This window comes from Pteronotus mesoamericanus, unplaced genomic scaffold, assembly GCF_021234165.1.
Source record: "Pteronotus mesoamericanus isolate MK-2021 breed Mesoamerican mustached bat unplaced genomic scaffold, CSHL_Meso_final contig_68, whole genome shotgun sequence".
NCBI classification, from domain to species: Eukaryota; Metazoa; Chordata; class Mammalia; order Chiroptera; family Mormoopidae; genus Pteronotus; species Pteronotus mesoamericanus.
The window spans coordinates 2,835,012-2,848,564 of record NW_026555234.1 but is presented as its reverse complement, the minus strand read 5'-3'; the positions used below and the strand labels follow the sequence as shown (position 1 = coordinate 2,848,564).

General features: G+C 50.3%; 1 protein-coding gene across 6 annotated transcripts in view; it reads left to right on the top strand.

The window, feature by feature from the left end:
- KIAA0232 (KIAA0232 ortholog) overlaps positions 1-13,553 on the top strand; it is a 72,371-nt gene that overhangs the window by 19,420 nt on the left and 39,398 nt on the right. For all 6 annotated transcript variants that reach the window (XM_054581919.1, XM_054581920.1, XM_054581921.1 and 3 more), the window contains one exon: positions 9,241-9,737. In XM_054581919.1, coding sequence (XP_054437894.1) covers positions 9,507-9,737 — 231 coding nt within the window. In that variant the 5' untranslated portion in view covers positions 9,241-9,506. The remainder of the gene's footprint in view (positions 1-9,240; positions 9,738-13,553) is intronic.

Below are 13,553 nucleotides of genomic sequence, written 5' to 3'. Positions count from 1 at the left end.
AGGGTGGGCAGCAAGATGCGCTGTAGTCCTGCTCCGGTGCCGTGGCTGTGCCTTCGCGGGGCTCGGGCCGGATGGCTCTGGCACTGCAAAGGCATGTTATTTCAGGCGCATGAGGCGACAGAGAAGGGCACAGGTATGTCCTCCGAGGTGCACGATGACTGCCACAATTCCAGAGGCAAAGCCTGCCCTTTGTCAAGGAAGCTGCAGGCCTGCACGGGGCTGCTCACCACGCCCCGCCTCTGGGCAGGGACTTCGGTGCCCAGGCCATCCCGTGCGGCTACTTCGGTCTCTGGGTTTGCAGGGCGCACTGTGCGGGCTGCCCCCACCGCCCTGAGCTTGTCAGGATTAGTGTGTGGCCCTTTTTGTCCACAGCAGCCTAACTCAAGGTTTGCTCCTTTTATGGAAAAAGGGCATTTTTGAAAATCTGTAAGGACTTTTATGAAGGCATTAAAAAAACTACCATTTTTGTAGCCCTGCTAAGGATTAACAGGCAGATCATCTGATAGATCTAGATGAACTAAATACCTCATGGTTATTTAATGTGATCACCTGCAAAGAAGTTTAATCTTTGAAAAGCAGTCCAGCTTTTAAAACCAGAAATATTAACAGATGAATATGAATTAGTCAAGTGAAAGTGAGAAATGAAACAATGTTACTTTACGTAAGCAGTTCATCTGCTTAGCAGCCAGCCCAGCTAAGACTGCAAGGACTCAGCTGGTCCCAGCCCCCAGTTCTGTAGGGTTTGACGGGGGCCCTGGCAGTGGAGGAGAACCTGTCCCGGCTGGATGGGACACGCCTCCCTTTTATGTCGTCCCGTGGACTCGTGGACCTAGGACCCCTCTGGTTTGCTTTAATGGAAGTCTGGTGGAGTGCCGCGCTTGGCCTCTGACCCCGCCTTGTTCACACCTTGCTTGGTTCCCGTGATCCTCAGGCTAGTGGCCCCTGCTGAGTCCGCTCTGCGCATCACTAGAGGGATTCTGCTTTAGGCAGTGTTACAAAAACAGCCCCTTACCAGCAAGAAGTATGTATCATTTATCAAAGATTTCTAGAAACCTTGTGATTGGACTCACATCATTTAGGGTCAGCAAACTAAGGACAGTCTTCCTTGGACCCTGCTGGTGTCTTCTGTTGTCAATCACCTCTTACCCCTCCCATTTCCCCTCCCCTTGACATAAAAGAAGCTTAACTCTCTACTTTCTTAAAATGGATTTGAGGGCTAGATCTTCCATCTTCTCAGTTGGTGTACCTTCTTGATCAGTAAACCTTTCCAAGCATTGAAGCATGGGGCACGTGGGGACTTTGGAATGGTACCATCTTTACTGTGTGAGATTCTGTGTAGAACCAAGTGCTTTCACGTAGATTTTATCATTCTATATTTGGTTCTTCCTTCACTTTGAAACAGAGAGATTAATCGGGTCTGTCCTGTGCCTGTAATTTAAGACATTTGTTAATTCCTGTTGTTATCAAGTAGTAATGTAAGCTATAAGAACAATTTCACATTCTTGAAAAGATTTCACTTTAATCATCACCAGAGAATATACACTAATCAGTTGACTTCTAATAATGCAGCCAGTGAACATGGAATCCCTTTACCTTTATGCAGTTCTTTCGATTTGCATAGAAAGTGCTCAGGTCCCACGTCAGTGCTACTGATGACATTGTCTTAAAGAGAAGCCTCATTCATCTGCTGGGACGGAAGCACCTCCGGACGGGGACGAGGCTGCAGGTATGCTTGTCCGTCCCAGATGCCTCGGCTGAATGGGTGTCGTCACCCATGACAGCCAGAGAGCGCTTGGTCCCATCTTCCGTTAGAGTGTTTCAGTTCAGACTGTAGCTTCTTCATGATTTTCTCTTCTGGCCACGGACTGGCTCTGAGCCAGTCTACCTTCCAAAGGAACGGGCCGTGCCCTGGCCCCAGATGGACGTGCTGAGAGCAGAAAATGGGAGCAAGCGTCGTGTGCGGCCGCCTGGTTACATGTGCGCGTCTCTGGTTCGCCAGGCAAACATTATTTAGGATCGTGGTGAAAAGTAGTAGAATCTTAGTGTTTCAAACACCCACTTTCCTTACTCTCTTTTCTGTGTTCCATTTATATTTTATATACTTTACTCTTCCCTTTAAAAGGCTTTTCTTTATGTGAAAATTCTCTGGACACCCAAATTGAAGAATTATGAAAAAATAATGCATACCCTTGAATACTGAGCACTTGAACAATTTATTGTGACATGTATAGTGAGCGAGGGCCAATTGAAAACGCGCTGAAAGGCACAAGCCCCACACTCAACCGAAGGGAAGGCGGTGGGTTTCCGTGGAAAGAAGCCCAGGCGGTTGGCCTGCGGACAAAGACTGAGGCCCACTCATGCAGGGCGACCCACGCAGAGGGGGAGAGCCCACGGCCGCTGCCTGCCTGCCGTTGCCGCCACGCCCGGCCTCTGGGCCCCAGAGCCTCCGGGGCGTGTGGGGCGCCGAGAGTGAGTCTTTCCCCCTGTGCTGGTGTTATGGCCGGCCTCTGTTTTTCAGAGTTTATCCCCCCATCTAGATGGGGGAAGCGTTTTGTTTGACATGGTTTTTGTCACTTGCCAGGCAGGGCCTAACCGGCCTGCTAAGTGGCACAGGGAATACGTCACTCTGGCCCCACAGTGCTTTCAGCCGCGTTGGTGAAGGAGCCCACATGCAGGGCAAAGCTGGGGAAGAGTGTGGATGGCTGTCACAGGCCGGGCAGAGGGGGAAGGGGACAGAGCGGGGTGGCCTGAAGCAGCTAGAGCAGGCTTCTTAGAGGGGCGGGCGGGGTGGGGGGAGGTCTCCGCTGGCCTTGTGGTCTGTCAGTTTCAGCAGCGTGTGTGCCTCTGAAACCTTCCTGAGAACAGGCTTTGGTCTCTCTCTCATTTTTTTTTTTGGGGGGGGAGGGCAGTATCAAAACTGTGGTTTATTTTTTTAAAATATATGTTATTGATTATCCTATTAGAGTTGTCCAGTTTTTCCCCCTTGCTACCCGCCACCCCCGACCCCGCACCCCCAGCAATCTCCCGCCTTAGTTCATGTCCATGGGCCGTGCGCGTAAGTTCCTTGGCTTCTCGGTTTCCTTTCCTATTCTTACCCTCCCCTGCCTGTTCTGCGCCTCCTGTCATGCTGCTTCATCCCTGTGCTTCTTCCTCACTCTTCCCCCTCCCTCTCCCCCTCCCAGCTGATAACCCTCCAAATGGTCTCTATATCTACGGTTCTGATCCTCTTTTGGTTGTTTGCTTAATCTGGTTTTTTGATTCAGTTGTTGATATTTGTGAATTTGTTGCTATTTTAATGTTCATAGTTTTGATCTTTTTCTTAAATAAGTCCCTTTAACGTTTCCTGTGATGGTGGCTTGGTGATGATGAGCTCCTTTAGGTTTCCCTTGTCTGTGAAGCACTTTATCTGCCCTTCCATTCTAAATGACAGCTTTGCTGCATAGCAATCTTGGTTGTAGGTCCTTGCTTTTCTTCACTTTGAATATTCTTTGCCGGACCCTTCTTGCCTTCAAAGTTTCTTTTGAGAAGTCAGCTGAGGATCATAGGGGAACTCCCCTGAGGGTAACTAACTTCTTTTATGGCTTTAAAGATTCTCTCTTTATCACATTTTAATTATGATGTGTCTTGGAGCGGGCCTCTTTGTATCCATCTTATTTGGGACTCTCTGTGCTTCCTGGACTTGTGCGTCTATTTCCTTCACCAAATTAGGGAAGTTTTCTTTCAGTATTTGTCACATAGATTTCCAATATTTTGCTCTTTCTCTCTCCTTCCGGCCCCCCTATGATGCGAATGTTGGACCACTGGATGTTGTCCCAGAGGCTGCTTGCACTGTCCTCATTTTTTTTGGATTCTTTTTTCTTCTTGTTGTTCTGCATGGTTGTTTTTTGCTTCCTTATGTTCCAAATCATTGATTTGATTCTCAGCTTTATGCACTCTACTGTTGTTTCCCTGTAAATTGTTCTTTTACATTAAATTAGTGAATCCTTCGTTTCTGACTGGGTCTTTTTTATGCTGCTGAGGTCCTCACTAAGTCCCTTGCGGATCCTTGTAACCAGTGCTTTGGACTCTGCATCTGACTCCATTTCCTTTAGCTCTTTTTCTGGAGTTTTGGTCTGTCCTTTCATTAGGCCATGTTTTCTTTGTCTGCTCATTTTGGCAGCCACCCTGCTTGTCTCTCTGTATTAGGCAGAGTTGCTGTGACTCTGTGTCTTGGTGATGTGGCCTAATGTAATGTAGTGGGTGTCCTGTAGGGTCCAGTGGCACAGCCTCCCCATTCACCCAAGCTGGGTGCTCACGGGGGAAGCACCTTAATCTCCGAATGAAGCCGGGCCTGCGTCCGCCGCACCTGAGCGCTGCAGGGGCCGCACATGGTGCGCGTCCCTCACCGGGGACACTGCCGTGTGCCCTCCGGACCTGGATCGCTGTGAGAGCTGTAACCTGAATTTACTTTCAGCAGTGCGTGTTGTCATAGAGAGTGTTCGATGGTGGCACTGTGTTTCTTAGGACACTGTTTCCGAAGCGATGAGGTTCCGGGAGCCCAGTGAGCATCTGCAAGACGGCCCTCATCCCATCCCCTTCCCACCAAAACCCTTTGTTAGTAAATTACTCACTTGAAATTTGTGTCATTACCACATCTTGTTTGTCTGTTTGTTGGAAAAGTATTTACTAATGGGATAAATTGGTATCTAGATCTGTTTCCTTTTTTTCCTTAATCAACAAATCATTTGGACTAATGATAATCACTGTGAAAACATATAGATTAGATAAAGAACTACATGCTTTTATTTTTAAATTCAGTTTGTTGTTCTAGTCTGTATTCTACTGTGAGTGGCTCAGGGCCCCGGGCAGCCTGGGGTTTCCTGGACAGTGTCTTGTGGGAGGAGCCGGGCTGGATGCATGCCCCGCTTGGTCCACCACCTGCCCTTCCAGGCGCACACAGGATCAGGTGGTGAGGCTGCCGGTGACCCCAAGCCTGCCTAGAGCTGCCCCAGTCTTTGGGGGATGATTTCATTCACCACCAGGGCGAGTGTTTCTCCTGGCGTCCTTAAAGCAGCTCGAAATTGCCCACTAGGCAGCAGGAGAAGCCGGGTGTGTGCTGACCTCTCCGCCCCGCGCTGTGGGGCGTGGTGTGGCCTGCTTGAGCCAAGACTGGCGGCAGGTGCGTGCAAACACAAGGCTGCCAGCAGAGGGCGTGCGCCGCACTTCTGGGCTCCTCTGCGCGAAGCCCTTCGTGGTTTTTGCAGCGTCACAGTTGAATTTGTAGTGGAGAACTGACTTATTGTAAGTAACGAAATAAAGGCAATTTTAGTTTTTTTAAAAAGGGTCATAAGGAGATCAATCATTTTTTCCTAAAAGCCAGTTTATTTTACATAATTGCTATTCTTCATATAATCATATTAGTGAAGGAACTGCAAGATTAAGCAGATATAAAACAGTTAGGGAAGCTAGTTTATAATACCTTCCATTGGGAAGACATTCTGTGAACTACAAAATAGGCTACAAAATACATAGATGCACTTCTCATTTGCTCATTGCAACAGCCTTGTGAGTGGTTTAGAGAGGTGGGGAGGGCTAATATTTATTACTTTATTGCACTGATCAGAAAACAAAGACTCTAAGAAGTTATGGGCACAAACCCAGCAATTAAGTAGCAGACCTGGGACTGACACAAAAACCTAGTCAGGGTGACGGGTGGACTAGCGTGCTTCCCCTCCCCCGCCCTCCTGTCCTGAGTTAAAGGAGGCTCCAGGGGGAGGCTTCCGTGGGCATTCCCGTGGCTTGATGGGGAGATATATGTACATTTTGCATCTTTGATAAAAACCATTTAAAATTTAAAGAAATTTTAATAAATTTCTAGAAATAAAGAGTCTCTCGGATAAATGTTTGCCCCTCAACCAAAGGCTAGCTGATGATGGAGAGGAAGCTTAGTTATGACCCAATTTTCCTTCTTTATTTCTATTTTAAAGATATTATTATTATTATAATTATTTTTTAGAGAGAGGGGAAAGGAGGGAGAAAGAGAGGGAGAGAAACATCAGTAGGTTGCCTCTCTCACTCCCCCAACCGGGGACCTGGCCTATAACCTAGGCCTGTACCCTGACTGGGATCGAACCTGCCACCCTTGGCTTATGGGCGGACATCCAACCCACTGAGCCACACCAGCCGGGGCCCAGTTTTCTCTCCCTGGCTCCTCTGCTAACGGTTGGAGGTTCAAAGTCAGGAGGACGGGCACGCGTGAGCTCCACGTGGCTGCGGGGCTCCTGTCTAAGGCCCTGCTGTGAGTGCCCGGGGGCAGACGCCTGGGGCGTCTGGAGCTGCCGGCTCGGCAGTGCCGGCCGTCGTTTCCTTGGCCCTCCGCAGGCCTCCGCGGCCTGCACTGCACAGAGAGCGCAGACAGGTGTGACCACTAGCAACTCCAGGGGTGTGGCCGATTCAAAAATTACGGGGAGGCAGCCACTGAGCAAGGTGTGGGAGCAGCTCTATTAGGGGTAAGAGTGCAAGTGACTGTCGTAACTGGCTTTTTGATGAGACCGCGGGAGTCCAGCGTGCTTTGTCTCACTTTGCGTTGGTGTTTTTTCTCCAGGTTTTTTCTCACCTACTTCTTGAGTCCTTCCTGAAGAAACACGAAATTTCTTAATGGCAATAGAGAGAATCTTGTAGTTGGGTTGATACCATGCTCTAAAGTGAACATGATAAGAAACCAAAGTATTATTTCCATTATCAGTCTTTGTAGTGAACCAAGTCTGTCATGTGAAGTTTTAAGATCTTTGTGCGTTTAAATAATGAAATAAGCCTTATACTAAGCTGTTTTACACTAAAACAAATATTTTAGAGGTCCCACGGCAAAGACAATTATGTAGATTTCACTTAGAGTATACTTCTGATATCCCTGAACTCTCTGGGTTTGATGTATATTTTTGGATTCAATTTCCTAAATTTTGTTTAGAAATTTTATACATGTATTCATGAGGATTATCAGCCTGTAATTTTCTTGTAATATCTTTGTCTGGTTTTCATATCATGATAATGTTGGCCTCATAACAAGATTTGGAAAGTATTCTCTCCTCTTGAAATTTTTGGAAGAGTTTGTATAGAACTGGCATTATGTTCTCCTTAAATACAGTATTTGGTAGAATTCAACTTTGAAGCCGTTTGTGCCTGAAGATTTCTTTTGTGGGAAAGTTTTAAACTATAAATTCGGTTCCTTTTTAGATAGAGGACTATTCGCTCTATTTCTTTTTGAGTGAACTTTGGTAATTTGTGTTTTCAAGGAATTTGTCCATTCCATCTACGTTGTTGAATTTATTGGCGCTACGCTCTTCTGATCCCCCTTTCCCTTTTACACCTGTGGAAGCTGCGGTGGTCTCGGCTCCCATCCCGGCGTTGTCCGTTTGTGCCTCTCTCTTTCCTGAGCATTCTGACTGGAGCTTCGTCACGCTTGTTGTCTGCAGGAAACAGCCTTGGCGTCATTGTCTTCCCGCGTTCTGTCACATCGGGTTTGGAGGAGGAGGGCGGCCGCGCCCTCCGCCGCCCGGTTCCAGGTCAGCCCGGCGCAGGGAGGAGCCACCCCGCGGTGCCTCTGCTGACTGGGACTCCTGTGTCGATTCTGGGTGGGCTTCCGCTTGGTCACCTTTCTCTTCGCCTCCGCCCCCTTTGTTGCTGCCTCTCTGCCCCAGCTCATTTTGATCGGGTGCCACACATTGTTAATTTTATCTTCTCGGATGTTGGATATTTTTGTGTTTCTACAGATTTCTGGAGCTTTGTTCTGGGACTATGGTGAAATTAGCTGGAAACAGTTTGGTCCTTTGAGGTCTTGCTTTTAAGATTTGTTAGGAGGACGAGGGCAGAGTTTAGGGCCTTGTTCTCCACTACTAAGCCGCGGCCCTTCTGAGCACCCTTCCCGGTGTCCCGAGTCAGGCGGGTTTCGAGTCTGGCCGGTGGGACACAGGCAGCACCCCTGGCCAGGCCGCGCACGGGGCCTGGGTGCGTGGGCGCGGCCCTCAGCAGGCGCTGGCGTCCCGCTCTGCGCGGCGCCTTCCCGGGTCCTGTGCTTGCGAGCTCCCAGCCCTCGTTCCCTCTCCCCGAGTCCACTCAGCCACTGAATGTTATTTAACTGACGGTCTGTTTGGCATCTTGAGGTCTGAACATTAAAGAATTTATGGTTTTAATTTTGAGAGTCAGCTGGAAAATTTCAGCAGATGAAAATGATAGAAAATCTTTAATTTGTCTAGTTTTTACAATTCAGAAAAGATAGTATTAGTAGAGAAGATTTTAGAAAGGAGCAGAATATACATTAGTGATAAATTAATTTAGTAACCTAGTCCTATGATGATTTAAGCTTTTTAAAAATATTTGATATATGTAAAATTTCTTTCTAACTATAGATGAAATGTAAGAAACTGAGTCCTGAATCTTTGAGGGAGAGTCTGCCTGATGTGGAGCTCTCGCCGTCGCTCTTGTTGTCTGCTGATTCAAGCCGAGGCTGAGCCGCCGGGCTTTCCCTGTCGCTTTGTTAGTTTCCCTTCTCTGAGTCATTAATTAATCAGCACAAAGACTGTCACAGTTTAGTAAGGCCATGGTTTGATTCGTTTGACATACTGAAAATGTTAATTTAGGGGGAGAAACTATTAAATTAAAAAAGTGGCATCTGTCACAAGCAGTGAGAAAGTCAGCGGAGGAAGCGAGAAGCGCGGCAGCGGCTGCGGCAGCACAGCCCGGCGCGGCTCGGAGACACCGCAGCGCCCTGCTGCTTGCATTAAACACATAGTGAGCGGGTCCAAAAGGTTCAGCCCTACGAAATAATTGATTTTTTACGGTAAAACTTAAAAGGACTGGTTTCTTAAGCCAGTATTTCAGTGAAGTGACTATTCAACTGCTTGTTTTCTGTCATACTTAAAAATGCCTAGTGGTGTGTTACCAGATAAATTCTTTCGGCATCACAGACGGGGTTTTACTGCTTCCATCTCTTGAGATAGCAACATAAACACGTGTATAATGCGGCACCAGCACAAGAACATACGTTACTGAATTTTCCTCTCTTTTAAGAAATACTCAACTTTTAAAAGTTCAAAATGTCACTTTGTTTAAAATATCAAAGATCACAGAAAAAAAAAAATCAGTGTTCTAGGACACCAAAGGTATTTTAATAAAGAGGAACAGTTCATTTGGATTTTTTCTAAAGCGCAGTAACTTAATTTCTATCTCTTATAACACATACGTGTTTCTCTCTCACTTTTGTAGGTTCCACCGGAGACTTGCGTTTGGCCTCAATGTGAAAGTGAAGCAGAACACCGCACCTCCGCGCACACCGCTGTAGGAGGCCGGTCCTCGGTCATGCTTGAAGAGGGTAGTCCTGCTCTAGACGGCTGACTGCCAGCAAAGCCAATGCTTGCCCTAGATGCCAAGCTTCGCTCCTTTGTCCTGGAGTGAAAGCCCCCTCCAGACACCACCAGAACACCAACCCCAGAACATGCTCCGTGCTGTAAGGATGCCGGCCACCTAAATTCATGCGCCCTCCCTGTGCCGCTGTCGTGGATGGTTTACCATCTGAAGGCCCCTCGAGCTCGCACCCGGGCCCTGCCTCCGTCTCCGAGATGTCTCTGCTCCATGCGCTGGGCCCGGTGCAGACCTGGCTGGGGCAAGAGCTGGAGAAATGTGGCATCGATGCCATGATTTACACTCGCTACGTCCTCAGCCTCCTGCTGCACGACAGCTACGACTACGACCTGCAGGAACAGGTGCGTGCCCCTGTTACGTGGTCCGGGACAGCGCGTGGTGGGGCCGCGGGCTGGGCACTCCCCCCTCTAGACCAGGGCTGCCGGCGGCCACAGCCCCGGACCTTGGCCCCGTCGGTGAGGGGTCACGAGCCCTGCCGCGAAGCTCCCAGTGAGCGCTCCGCCCTGCGACCTGCCAGTGTTGGTTGCACCCTGGTGCAGACTGGCTCGTGGCAGGCAGGCGACAGTTGGCCTGCCCGCAGCCTGGGAGTGGCGCTGCTCGGAGGGTTGGGCCATCAGGTCTGACGGCTAGACCGCTGGATCATTGTGTTAGCGGTATGTTTTAATGCCCCAAAGTTCAACAGTCCATTTTATGTGCAGGAATGATGTTCAGCTGCTTAGTAATCGAAGCACGTGTTACACGTCGGCAGACTTAAAGGCAGGGCGAGACACCTGACTTTGCCTTAAGCCGCTGTGCAGCGCCTGGTGCACCGGCCGTCACAGCATCCTGTTTGACTTACGTGCTGAGTTTACAGCGAGAAAGCGGCCAGGTGTAGGCTCTTGAGTAGAAATCTCAACTTCGATGTCCCTCTCCCAGAGGAGCTGCTGGGAGCGAGTCTGGCCAGGAGGGACGTGGAGTCATCCCGGGCACACACGTGGTCTCTGGGCAACTCTTGTGTGCAAACGCCACGCAAGACAGAGCGTGTCACGGGTAGTGCCTGTGGTTGTGCTGCAGGGGTGTCCCACCCGCGGCCCAAACAAGGCGTAAATTTACTGAAAACCTCTACATGGCTCATCAGCTTCCATTCGTTTGTGTATTTGATGTGCTGATGTGCGGCCCACGACAGCTCCTCCTCTTCTAGTGCGGCTCAGAGGTGCCGGAAGGCCGGGCACCCCGTAAACACTGTCACTGACGCTGAGCGCAGGGACAGTCTCGGAGGGCGCTGGCGTTGCCCTTCCGAAGCCCAGGAGGGCGCAGGGTCGTAAATACAGAGGGTTTCACTGGGCGCTGGGCGCCCGTCACAGGGCGGCACTGCCTCGCTCTGGGGGCTCCCCTCCTTCCCCGCCCAGTGCTGCACTTCCCTGCCCCCAGGGCCGAGGTCAGCTTCCAGGGGACCGACTTACAACCTAATACGTAGGGATGTTTTCTGCTGGTCAGTAGCACATAAAATTTCCTTCCTGAGGCTCTATTATTTCCCATTATCTTTCCAGTAAATGTAAAATATACGTCTTTAGGGGCAAGTAAAATGTTCAATGTAGAAACATGGAAGAATTTTTATTTCCAGAAATGAGGAAGCTATTTCTCTTAACTCAAACATCGTGTGCCCTGAGAATTATATATTAACAGTATCAGCCTAAGATACCTAATCAACACCAAGCAAGGTGTCGGCACAAAGCACTCATGTGTTCGCTGCTCCAACACACCAAAGCGAGTGTGAAGCGCGGGCCTGCCGTGGAGGCCCCGGCCGAGCGCGTCTCTGGCAAGGCGTGCTGGGGGGTCCCCCCAGAGTCTGGGTAGCCGGGACTGGAGGCGGGGGTTTGGGCAGCCGCCGGTGCCCCGCTGTGCTGGACTCCTCCAGAGTCCTGGTTCTTCTTCAGGGAACGGGACAGGTAAAGATCACCGAAAGAGGACGTGTCTGGAGTTATGAAAAGCCACAGGAAAACGAAAGGCCCCTAAAATGCTCTTCACCTTAGCCCGGGGCAGGAGTGCAGAGTCCCACGCTGACGGGGAAGGTCGACTGAAAACGATCCGTTTCCATAAAGGGGACCCAGGGGTGTGTCAGTGCCTCCATGACGTTTCCCTGACGTTTCCCTGACGTTTCCCTGACCGAGGGGGATGCTGTGCTCGCTGGTCTGCAGGGCGCGAGGGCACAGAGCGGAGGGGAGCGTCTTCTTCGGTGGAGGAGGGAGAAGAGACGGGCCTGGCTGACTGGCCTCTGCGACTCGGACTCCAGCTGCTGGTCACGCTCGGCAGCCGCTGTAGGCAGGCAGCGCGCCGCCTGTCCTGGTGGCCTGGGCTCGTGGTGGCCCGGACCCTCAGTTGCAGGTCAGGCGACTCCACTTTTGGGTGTCTCTTTTATCACATCTTTTCCACCCCTGCTCAGTTTTTTAATTAGTTGAACCTGGACTTGAAAATGACCACTTCTAAGGCCAATGCTTCAACCGTGAGCCTTACCTGCCATGTTTAATCGATTGCCGGTCTAGTCCCAGTTAAAACGAACCCTTAGAGGGCTCACGGGCTCCAGGAAATGGCTGCTGTGCGCGACTCCGGCCTCCACCGCCCAGGGTGACTGGGCCGCCCAGGGAGCGAGACGGCCCGGCCCGGGCCCCGGTCGAGGCTGAGGGACGCGCAGGCGCTCGTGGGCCTCCGGCTCAGGGACACGTGCGCCCTTGTGGCGCCGGCGGTGTGCTCTGTGGGCCTTCTCGTGTGTCCCGGTTGCTTTATTTCCACAAATGCTGCTTTCTGTTCTCTGTCCTTCCTGTCCTTTTCTCCTTTGGTTGTGATTGCCACTCTGTGGTAAACGTGCTCTCAGATAATCAGGCGTTGGCTGTGCGCCACTTTAAAATGGAAGTGTGAACGGCGCTTCTGACGCATTCTTCAGGGCCGGTCGCGGTGCCCTGTGAACCCTTTCCTGGTGGCCCCGGTGAAAACACGGTCCTCTCCTCCAAACGCGCGTACCTTTCTGCGGTGGACCTCGTCATTTTAGTTATCAGAAGGTGTCTCTCTTTCCCAGGAGGGAAGGTTCTTATGGGCAGAAATCACATGTTCATCTTTTAAAAAGTTTAACTTCTTGAGAAATAATTTCAAACATCAAGAGAATAGTGAGAACAGCATGAAGGACCCTCACGCAGTCTTCGCTTTCACCAGTCGCTGGCAGCTTTCCACTTTTACTGTATTTCTTTCCTCTCCATTTTTCCTTTTTTGATGCCCACTTACCCTAAATAAGCATATTTTTAAAATTTTTTAAATTTATTTTTAGAGAGGGGGGACGGAGTGAGAAAGAGAAAGAAACATCGATGTGAGAGAGGAATGTCAGTTGGTTGCCTCTCACCCGCCCCCCACTGGGGCCCTGGCCCACAACCCAGGCCGGTGCCCTGACCAGGAACTGAACCAGCGACCCCCTGGTTCACAGGCCAGCACTCGGTCCACTGACCCACACCAGCCGGGGCAGATGTTAGCTTTTTAATTTAGGTCCCAGGACTCCTAGAATTTCACTAACTGTTGTAGATATGCAGTAAGCATGAAATCTGTACAAGAATACAAGAGGGTTTTTCCCTCGTTTAACTTTTTATTGAGGTATTAAAGGCATACAGAAAAAGGTGCAAATTGTTGAATTTTCACAAAGATCACATCTATGTAATTGCACCCAGACAAATAGACAGAACATACGGTCATCAGCCTAGAAGCCGCCTCCGCCCGCGCAGCCTCAGACCTCTCTCGCGCTGGGGGGTCCAGCCCTGCCGCTGTCTCCACGCCTCCGGTTTTCCCAGACGCCGGCACCTTCATCTCTAGCTCTTACCTTCAGGGCCCTGAGACGCCGCCCGCAGCTCTGCTGCTTCCCCTGCCTCCCCAAAGGCCGCCTCTCTCTAGCCTCTCGCGCTGGCCTAGGACCGGCACGTCCTGGGGAGAAAGCAGCTGCCCGTCCGTGCCCGCTGGTGGCCGCCTCCCGGGCTTCTCAGGGTCTCACGGGCCGCCGATGCCTTCACACAGGGGCCGTGTGTTGCTTTTGTGCTTCTGAGAGTTGGTTACTTATTTATTTATTTTAAAATTCTATTTTATTGACTAGGCTATTACAGTTGTCTCAATTCCCTCCCTTTGTCCCCCTCCTCCTGGCAGCC